We start from the raw sequence: 10,521 nt of genomic DNA, 5'->3' as shown, positions 1-10,521 counted from the left end.
ACCTCAAACTCCTGGGCTCAAGCAATCCTACTGCCTCAGCCTCCCGAGTAGCTGGGACTACAGGCATGCGCCACCATGCCTGGCTAATTTTTTCTATTTTTAGTAGAGACGGGGTCTTGCTCTTGCTGAAGCTGGTCTTGAACTCCTGACCTTGAGCAATCCTCCCGCTTTGGCCTCCCAGAGTGTTAGGATTACAGGCGTGAGCCATCATGTCTGGTGGGAAGTTTGTAATATAGTCCTTTAATTGTGTATATTGGTTCCTGGAATAAAACTGAGGCTATGGTACTAAGCAAGATAGGGAGAAAAGACGGAGACTGGATATTAGGCAGGCAATTAACAGGTCATGCCACTTTTATATTTATTAGCTTAAACATAAAAGGGCATATTTTAAGTGCTGTAAGTGAAAAATCCAAAGAAAAGTGGTCTGACTTCAGGCAAGGCTGCATCTAGGTGCTAAAACTGTCTCTTGGTTCTGCTTTTCTGCATAGGGATGTCATTAGACCCTGAGAGGGTTCCTGGCACATCCAGACCCACATCCTCTCAGATTTAAGTCCAGTAGGAGAAAGAGATTTGTTTGCTTTTCACACCAATTCTATTAAAAGTTCCAGAACTGACAAGCGTGGAAGAATGGTGGTCTTTCAAGGGGAACAGAGGTTGCAATGGAAGGTGGCAAAGGAAGCTGGGGTAGCAGGGAGAACAGCTGTCCACCCCAGATGCCGGCCAAGCCCCTGCCTTGCTGAGGAGCTGCCTAGTGAGGGTGGCCTGAGTGGAAGGGGGCTTCCAGTTCCTTCCCTTTGACATCTAATCTCTGATTCCTTTTCCCCAGGGTCTGGATTGGGCTGCTCTGGCTGCCAGGAAGATTCCAGCCCCATTCCGGCCCCAGATCCGCTCAGAGCTGGATGTGAGCAACTTTGCAGAGGAATTTACTCGGCTGGAGCCTGTCTACTCACCCCCTGGCAGCCCCCCGTCTGGGGACCCTCGAATCTTTCAGGTGAGTGAGAACTCATGGAACCCCCAGACGCAGGACAGACAGGATGCTGTTGCCTGCCTCAGCCCCGGCTGACCTGTGACACTGCCTAGAACCCGTTTCCTGGGCAGGACTTAGCATCTCCCCCAGACCTCTCTCCTTGTAGGGTACCTGGTACTGTCAGTCATAGAGACCACCAGGGCAGGACAAGTATTTGATGGTTCATGGTTTATGTTTAAACTTTGTGTTAATTTCCCTTTATTCCATTATCTTTTCTATTCAAAAATATTGTTTTAAATGATTTCCTTGCTTAAGTGGACATCTAGGAAGAGATGCCATGTTTACACTGTGGCTTTGCCTGCCCTTGGCATAGCATATCACATTCCTAGGGACACAGGCCCCTTGCACCCAATTTTAGAAGCTTAGGTGTGTTGGACAAGTCCAAACTCCTTTGCTTGGCATTCAAGGCCCTGTGTGATGCGGTCCTTGCTCGGCACCTTAGCCTTAGTGCTCACTATTATGCTACCTGGTTCTCTGGAGGGCAGTACTGAAGTGCTCAGAGGTTCCAGAACACACCTCTGAACACGCCGTTCCCACTTCCTGGCATGCCTTCCCTATAGCAGCCCCCCTGGCAAGCTCCCACTCATCTTTTAGGCCTCCTTGTCCACTCGCCTGGCCCACTGGGTTACCTTGCTCTTGTGCACCAGCCCTCTGAACAGCACCTCTTCTGAGCAGTTTGTCATGTATCCTGAGGCCATCTCCCCTGGTCTGGAAGACCCCAGGGGGTGGGACTGTGTGTTTTTTTTTTTTTTGAGACAGAGTCTCACTGTGTTGCCCGGGCTACAGTGCCGTGGCGTCATCCTAGCTCACAGCAACCTCAAACTCCTGGGCTCAAGCAATCCTCCTGCCTCAGCCTCCCGAGTAGCTGGGACTACAGGCATGCGCCACCATGCCCGGCTAGTTTTTTCTATATATTTTTAGTTGTCCAATTAATTTCTTTCTATTTTTAGTAGAGACGGGGTCTCGCTCTTGCTCAGGCTGGTTTCAAACTCCTGAGCTCAAACGATCAGCCCGCCTTGGCCTCCCAGAGAGCTAGGATTACAGGCGTGAGCCACCGCGCCTGGCCGGGACTGTGTGTTTAATTCCTGTGTCCCCAGGCCCATTGTGGGGGCCTGACCTGTACAACATGGTCTATAAATATTAAATGAGAATAGACCAATATCATGTATGGATGGATCAGTACTCTCTATGTAGCTCTTAGAATTGATAGCTATGGCTGGGCACAGTGGCTGTAATCCTATAATCCCACCACTTTGGGAGGCTGAGGAGGGAGATCTCTTGAAGCCAGAAGTTTGAGACCAACTTGGGCAACACAGGGAGACCGCTGTCTCTACAAAAAATTAAAAAACTAGCTGGGCATGTGTCGCACATCTGTAGTCCCAGCTACTCAGGAGGCTGAGGCAGGAGGATTGCTTGAGCCCAGAAGTTCAAGGTTACGGTGAGCTATGATTGGGCTACTATACTTCAGATCTGGGTGACAGAGTGAGACCCTGTCTCTAAAAAAAAAAACACCAAATTGACAACTCTGTGCTTGAACATCCCTTGTTCCATTGTCTTACAGTCCTAGTGGGAAAGTTCTTTTGTCTGAGTAGGTGTTTATTTCCATTCATTCATTTAATGATTCAAAAATGTGTACTTTAGAGTGCCTGCAACATGCCAGGCACTGATCTGGGCACTGGGGACGTATCAGTGAACCTAACAGACAAAAATTCCACCAACGTGGAGCTTGTATTCTAGGGCACAGCAGAGCTACGTTTTTAGGAGACAATGACATACAGTTAAAATCACCCTTGAAAGCCCCTTAGATTGCCAGGACATGGATGTTTAGGAAAAGCAAATAATCAACTCTGTCTGGTTCCTCTGCGTTTCCTCTGTAGCTCCCCTTGCAGAAGCAGCCAGGGCCTGGTTTGAAAGGGAGGAATGGAGTTTTTTCCTTAGAGGATACAGCTGAATTCTCGCAAGCTTAGTGTGGAGCCAGGCCCCAGTCCTGCATCATTTTCTGAGCCTTGGCACCTGGGAGGGGGAGGAAATAGGTGGTCACTGTGATGAGAAAGGTGGGGTTACAGACTAAGTGGGGGACAGATACGGCCCCAAGTATTATAAAACAAGGTGGAAAAATGTGTCCATACATCCCCTGCACCAGGATGCAAAGGGACCATCCCCACCCCCTCCTTGTCCAGGGGTCTTGCCCCTGCCCCTTCCCCCCAGGTCTGGGCCTTGCAGGGACTTCTCACCTGCATCCCCAGCCCCCACGCCCATCCAGCCTGACTACCGCCCCTTGCAGGGATACTCCTTCGTGGCACCGTCCATCCTGTTTGACCATAATAATGCGGTGATGACCGATGTTCTGGAAGCGCCTGGGGCTGAAGACCGGCCAGGTCGGGCCGCAGTGGCCAGGAGCGCCATGATGCAGGTAGGCTGACCCGGGTGGAGGGAGATTGGTTTTGTCGGGGTCTAGGCCGGCGGACTCTGAGCCTGTATCAGCCGGCGACCGCGGTGTGATCTCGGTGAGGTCCAGAGCCTCACCGAGGCGGGTGTGGCGTGGCGTGGCGCGTCCGCGTGGCTCCCGAGTGGGACCTCTGACTTGCCAGTTTGTCTTCGCCTCCAGGACTCGCCCTTCTTCCAGCAGTATGAGCTGGACCTGCGGGAGCCCGCGCTGGGCCAGGGAAGCTTCTCTGTATGTCGCCGCTGTCGCCAGCGCCAAAGTGGCCAGGAGTTCGCGGTCAAGATCCTCAGTCGCAGGTGGGCAGGCTGAGACCTAAGGGCCCGCGGCGGGTGGGGACAAGCAGAGCAGCGTCTGGGGGGCGGAGCCAGAAGTCGGCCACCCTAACCCCGCCTGCGCCACCCCCCAGGCTGGAGGCGAACACGCAGCGCGAAGTGGCCGCCCTGCGCCTGTGCCAGTCGCACCCCAACGTGGTGACTCTGCACGAGGTGCACCATGACCAGGTGACGCCTTCCGAACAGGGGCGGAACGCAGGGGCGCTAGAGGCGCCCTGTGGAGGGCGGGGAGGTGGGCAAAGAAGAGGGCCCAGAGGCGGGGCCTGGGGTCCCATGTGGGCCCGGAGGGGACCAGAGAGGCCCCAGAGGTGGGATTTCAGGGGAATAGGGCCTGAGGGCTGGAAGGCTGAGGAGCTGAGGATGGCCAAGGAAACGGAATTTGAAGAGGACATGCAGGGGTAGGGTTTGTGGTAGCGGAGTTTTAAGGTGGTCCTCAAGGAGCGGATGTGGGGGGGGAGGGCGGCTCTGAAGGCAGTGGGGTAGGTCCTGAGACCCTGACCCCTGACGGGGCGCCTAAGCGTGGTTCTCGGGGTGGTCTTGAGGTCCCGGCTCGAACAGGGGCGGGGCCCGAGGACTGGGCGGGGCCTGGCTGGTGGGTGGGGCCGGCCCAGTTCGGTGGGTGCTGACCGCGTCCGCGGTGCCGGCACAGCTGCACACCTACCTAGTCCTGGAGCTGCTGCGGGGCGGGGAGCTGCTGGAGCACATCCGCAAGAAGCGGCACTTCAGCGAGTCGGAGGCGAGCCAGATCCTGCGCAGCCTCGTGTCGGCCGTCAGCTTCATGCACGAGGAGGCGGGCGTGGTGCACCGCGACCTCAAGCCCGAGGTGGGCGTAGGGCCCCGGGCGGGGCGGGGCTGCGGCGCCGGGCCCGCCTCTGACCGCAGCCCCGCCGTCCTCACAGAACATCCTGTACGCCGACGACACGCCCGGGGCCCCGGTGAAGATCATCGACTTCGGGTTCGCGCGGCTGCGGCCGCAGAGTCCGGGGAGGCCCATGCAGACGCCCTGCTTCACGCTGCAGTACGCGGCCCCCGAGCTGCTAGCGCAGCAGGGCTACGACGAGTCCTGCGACCTCTGGAGCCTGGGCGTCATTCTGGTATGGGACGCGCTCCTCCAGGAGGGTTCAGGGTGGCCTGGGCCTGGGGTCAGAGGTCTTCCTGGTGCGGAGAAGCCCGAGGCAGGAGACAGGAGTCATCTCGGTGGGCGAAGAAGGGTTTGGGCTGAGGGTGGATCAGGAGCCGTCATAACACAGAGGCAGGGTTGCTCTGGTGCTGGGGAAGGGGCACCGTGTAGTAGGGGGTTAGAAGTCAGGGTTCGTCACGCGTGGGTCTCAGGAGTTACCCTAGAGGAGAGGGTGAATGGTTGTGTGGCCGGGCTGCGGGGTCAGGCTCAGCCTGTAGCCTGGGCCGCTCTCATTCCCCGCCCCCTCCCCCCTTCTTAGTACATGATGCTGTCGGGGCAGGTCCCCTTCCAGGGGGCCTCAGGCCAGGGCGGGCAGAGCCAGGCGGCCGAGATCATGTGCAAGATCCGCGAGGGGCGCTTCTCTCTTGACGGGGAGGCCTGGCAGGGTGTGTCGGAGGAAGCCAAGGAGCTGGTCCGAGGTGCGGAGCCGGAGGTCGCAGATCATGGTTGGGGAGCGGCGGTCATGTGGTTATGCAGGGACGGGGATGGTCACCGGGTTAGTTGTCCTGGTTGGGGGATGGGTAGGGGAGGAGAGCGGGGCTGTTAGCTGCAGTGCAGACTCCACACAAGGCCCCTCCCCACACTTCCCCGCCCCGCCTCCAGGGCTCCTGACTGTTGACCCCGCCAAGAGGCTGAAGCTCGAGGGGCTGCGGGCCAGCTCGTGGCTGCAGGACGGCAGCGCGCGCTCCTCGCCCCCGCTCCGGACGCCCGACGTGCTGGAGTCCTCCGGGCCAGCAGTGCGCTCCGGGCTCAACGCCACCTTCATGGTAAGGGGCGGGGCCTCGAGAGGCGGCGTCGTTACCGCCCAGAAGGCGACGTGAACCCAGTCTGGCCTCTGGGGGGTCTGCGCCCTGACCTTGCGGGAGGCTGGAGGCCGGAGGCCAGGGGCCTGTTGGCCTTGGCCTAGAGGGGTGGGTGGAGCGGGGGAAGGTCCGCGAATGGAAGCCAAAGCCAGGATCTGGAAGCCAGGGCCAGGCCTAGGACTCAACCACCCCTTTCCACTAGGCATTCAACCGGGGCAAGCGCGAGGGCTTCTTCCTGAAGAGTGTGGAGAACGCACCCCTGGCCAAGCGGCGAAAGCAGAAGCTGCGGAGCGCCACGGCCTCCCGCCGCGGCTCCCCAGTGCCCACCGCCAAGGGCACCCCCCGCCGAGCCAACGGCCCCCTGTCCCCCTCCTAGCCCCTGCCACTGTGATCCCCGCTTCCCCCATAGAGGCTGTGTCCTGGGAGCCCGGCTCACTGCCCCCAGCCCTCTGCCAGCGGCTCCGCCCTGATCCCCAGGGATCGTCCTTCCCCCTCCCACCCTACTTCCAGACAGAGCAGAAGTATTTTTATAAGCTGAGAATTTTTTATGTCTTACCAGATAGAGTTAGAGCTGCAGGGAAGGAAGGGGCCTGCTGGGGAGTGGGGTGTGGGAGGCCCTCTCCTAAGCCACTGCCTCATGTGGGTAGAAGGCTCCTCCCAGGGGGCTGCTCCAACGGGAAAGACCCCCCCCCGCCCCATTTCTAAACACTGTTGCCAAGGGAGAAACTGGGACTCCCCTCTCCTATTCTCCCTTGAGGTCCTGCTCCTGGGAGGGGCCACCCATCAAGCTGTCACTTTATGGACTGTCTGTGCAATTATGTCCACCAAACACCTGTGTTGGGGGGATTGAGGGAGAGGGCTTGAGGGACTCCCTGAAGCATTTCTGCCTCACTTTATGTCACCTGCTTCTCCCCTATTGGGGCTGAGGAAAGAAGTAGGCGACCCCCTAAAAGAGGAGGCCCCCTTGTCGCCCACCCCCTCCCCTTTGGCACAGCTGCTCCTGGCTGGGAGTGGGGCCTTGGGGGCCTGGGCTGGGCATCCATGGTCACTGCCTCAGCCCATCCAGGCTGTGCCTTTGACTTTAAAATAAAAGTCCACCCAGTGCTGTGTGTGGCATCTGCATGTGTGCCTGTTCATGGTGTGGATGTCTGGAGAGAGGTCCTGGGCAGACTGTCAGCCCATGGAGCCTGGGACCTCAGAGGGGAGGGACTGGCAGACCTTTTTGGGATAAGAAGGTACCCTGTGTCCTTCGCTTTTGACATGAGCAGTAGGAGGGCCAAACTCTCATCTTGGCTGTGCATCTGGACAGCTCTGACATATATCATTTAGGATTCTTTTGGTTGTAAGTACAAGTGCTCCTGTATTTCTGATGGGGCTACATTCTGATCATCGTAGGTAGAAAATACATTTAATGCTGACAGCACAGCAGAAAGTTCCCAACTTACAATGGTTGGGCTTAGGTTTTTTGATTTGAGGATGGTGCGAAAGCGCTAGACATTCAGTAGAAACAGTACCCCATCAAAAACTGCAAGGAGCTTCTTTACTTACGATGGGATTGTGTCCCCATAAACCCATTGTAAGGTCGAAAAATAGTAAGCCGGGGCGTCTGTAATAGAAAACCCACGCTAAACTTGCTTAAGCAAAACAGGATTTTTTAGGCTGTCGTAACTACACAGTCCAGCGGTATCAGAACTCAAACATATCAGGACTCAGTTTCCGAGTCACCGTTTTTTATTCTGTTTTCTTGGTGATGGGCCAGTCTGGAGGACTCTCCTTATGGCCCCAAGATGGGTACCAGGGGCTAAAATGCCCACGGTGGGGAGGGGGGCTGCAGATGGAAATCTGGTGATAGTCTTCGTTTTAGCAGTCTGAAGGCAAACCCTGAGATGTGCTCTGATTGGATCCACTTAGGTCACGTGTCCACCCTGACCCAATCACTGTGGCCAGGAGTGCAGTGTGCCGATTGACTTAGATCTGGATCCTGGACTCTCCCTCTGGAAGCTCATTGGGTGGAGAGTAGGGGAAGGGGTGGGTCCTGGAGGGAGGTCAGGTGCACCTGGCTTGGTCAATGAAGGAGAGAGTGAGGGGAGCAGCCTTGTTCATTATGGCCCTCACAGTGGTCAGCGCGTGGCCCCCTCTAGGGAGTGTCTGAGACTCCTCCCCCGTGTGAGCCTTGCTGGGTGGTTGTGGCTATAGTGCGGTTGGAGCCTGCGCACCTTTGCTGGCACCCTAGGTCACAGGATCTTTTGTCCATATAGTGAGGGCGCCCTGACAGTCCGCACCCCAGGCCCTGCCCGAACACCTTTCCCCCTTTCCCCCTTCCCCGCTCCTGGCCGCCTCCAGTAGCTTCTCTCCCCAGAGCTGTGGGAACATCTCAAGGTGAACCTTTCCCTCCTGTCCTGAAGTTTGCCTCTTGGAGGAGAAGGTACACGGAGGCCTGAGGATGTGAGCTGGGGCCCCAGAGATGCTGAAGTCGGGGCAAGGCCATGCAGGTGCGGCCTCAGGGGATTGGGTCAGGGGCAGTTGGGTGGTATAGGGGTGCCCAACTGTGTCCCATCCTGGTGGTCTGAGAGGGCTGGGAGGGGCCCAGGACAAGTCCCCAGGAAGTCAGAGAAGGGGAAAGATCGCCAAGTCTGATTCCTGTGTTACCAGCTGTGTGACTTCAGCAAGTCACCTTATAGCCCCAGCCTTCCCCATTTGTCAAAAGGAGGAACTATTATAGAAAATTAACAGGCTGGGCATGGTGTCTCACGCCTGTAATCCTAGCACTCTGGAAGGCTGAGGCAGAACGATTGCCTGAGCTCAGGAGTTTGAGACCAGCCTGAGCAAGAGTGAGACCCTAGGAAAATTAGGCAGACATGTGGTGCACCTGTAGTCCCAGCTACTGTGGAGGCTCCAGAGGCTGAGGCAGGAGGATTACTTGAGCTCAGGAGTTCGAGATCAGCCTGAGCAAGAGTGAGACCCTAGAAAAATTAGGCAGGCATTGTGGTGCACCTGTAGTCCCAGCTACTCTGGAAGCTGAGGCGGGAGGATTGCTTGAGCCCAGGAGTTTGAGGTTGCATTGAGCTACGATGACGCCACTGTCCTCTACCCAGGGCAACAGATGTAAGAGTGTGGTCATTTATTTATTTTTATATTTATTTATTTATTTGCTCCTCATCAGTCAACTTGTAGAGTATGGTCATTTCATCACCAAGTATTCATCGAGATTTATGGAGCTCTTCCAATGTGCAGGGACCCTTCTGAGCACTCAGTGTGGGAATCTCATTTAAGGATATGAAAATGGACCATTTCATTATATGCTCACAAGCGCCGAGTATTACCATTTTAAAACTTTTGCTAATTTAGTGGATAAAAATGGTCTTACCTTCAATTTCTTCACCTCCCATCCCTTGTAACTCACAGCCACCCTATGACAGAGGTGTCCATGGGTGAAGGGACTGGGGCTCAGAGGCTAGAAGTATCTGTGAGGAAAGGGTCTGCAGGGGTGGAAAGAGGGGGGCCTAGAGGAGTGAGCCAGAGTTTGAATCCTGCCTCTTCTCTGTGTGGTCAGGGAGCCTGCAGGTGGGAGGTAGATGTGAGGGGGCTGCAGGCTGGCCAGGGCGTGAGCCGGCGATGTGGAAGGGGGCACAGGCAGAGAGGTGGGGAGGCTAGAGGCCGGTGTTCAGGGTCTTTACTCTGGCCTCCTGCTTCTAAGCCTTGACTTGGGCCTCTGACCGGCCCAGCCTTGCATGGAGGCTGGCGCTTTCAGGGGGGCCGGGAGAGCTTACCTGCCAGTGCTGGGCCTCCCTTCACACTCTTAAAATGTCTGGTGAGCAGGTTCAGACCTGCTCTGTTGAAATGCTGGTGCCCCGAAAGGGGCTGACAGCCCTGTAAATGCCGGGCTCTCTCTAAGTCACCGTTAACTAGCTACTGGTAGAACTGGAGTCAGGGGTGCTGGGTGTTAGTCCAAGCTCTGTGGTAACCGCTGTTTGACGCCGGGCAAGTTGCTTTTCCCTAATGTACTTTGGGGCTCTAATCAAGAATATTCCGGCCGGGCGCAGTGGCTCATGCCTGTAATCCTAGCACTCCGGGAGGCTGAGGCGGGACAATCACTTGAGGTCAGGAGTTTGAGACCAGCCTGAGCAAGAGTGAGACACTGTCTCTACTAAAAATAGAAAAAATTAGCCAGGTATAGCAGCGAGTGCCTGTAGTCCCAGCTACTCGGGAGGCTGAGGCAGGAGGATCTCTTGAGCCCAGGAGTTTGAGGTTGCTGTGAGCTAGGCTGACGCTACGGCACTGTAGCCCAGGCAACAGAGCGAGACTCTGTCTCAAACAAAAACAAAAACAAAAACAACTCGGAAATAGATTATAACTATCTTCCTATGTTAATGATTATATTTCACAACTATTTTTTGCAGCTGCACAATAATATTCCATTGTATGTGTGTGCTATGATTTATTTAGATTGTTTCTAAACAATCTTGGCTACTTGGGCAGTTTTCATTTCCTTGCTGTTTTAAACAGTGAACATCCTTATACCTAAATCTCTGCTCACCTGTCTAAATATTTCCTTAGGACACATTTCCTAGAAGTGGAAGTCCTGGAATTCCTGGGCTGAGAGATGTGCCCACACATGCACATTTTAAAGGCTTTTGATATGTATGATCTAACTGCCTTCGGAAAGATCCTGTAATTTTATGTGACTGGCAGCAACAGGGGCAAGAACCAAGGAGCACTGTCTCCTTTAAAAT

The 10,521-nt window shown here is 55.7% G+C and overlaps 1 protein-coding gene across 1 annotated transcript in view; it reads left to right on the top strand.

The window, feature by feature from the left end:
* RPS6KA4 (ribosomal protein S6 kinase, 90kDa, polypeptide 4) overlaps positions 1 to 6,904 on the top strand; it is a 12,270-nt gene extending 5,366 nt beyond the window's left edge. The window contains exons 9-17 of the mRNA XM_012665357.1: positions 827 to 991; positions 3,312 to 3,440; positions 3,636 to 3,769; positions 3,880 to 3,973; positions 4,455 to 4,628; positions 4,705 to 4,899; positions 5,245 to 5,404; positions 5,589 to 5,752; positions 5,991 to 6,904. Coding sequence (XP_012520811.1) covers positions 827 to 991; positions 3,312 to 3,440; positions 3,636 to 3,769; positions 3,880 to 3,973; positions 4,455 to 4,628; positions 4,705 to 4,899; positions 5,245 to 5,404; positions 5,589 to 5,752; positions 5,991 to 6,164 — 1,389 coding nt within the window. The 3' untranslated portion in view covers positions 6,165 to 6,904. The remainder of the gene's footprint in view (positions 1 to 826; positions 992 to 3,311; positions 3,441 to 3,635; positions 3,770 to 3,879; positions 3,974 to 4,454; positions 4,629 to 4,704; positions 4,900 to 5,244; positions 5,405 to 5,588; positions 5,753 to 5,990) is intronic.
* Positions 6,905 to 10,521: the final 3,617 nt, after the last annotated feature.

This window comes from Propithecus coquereli, unplaced genomic scaffold, assembly GCF_000956105.1.
Source record: "Propithecus coquereli isolate 6110/MARCELLA unplaced genomic scaffold, Pcoq_1.0 Scaffold120, whole genome shotgun sequence".
Classification (NCBI taxonomy): Eukaryota; Metazoa; Chordata; class Mammalia; order Primates; family Indriidae; genus Propithecus; species Propithecus coquereli.
Note: the sequence above shows the minus strand (reverse complement) of the source record. Positions and strands in the feature narration are given on the sequence as shown.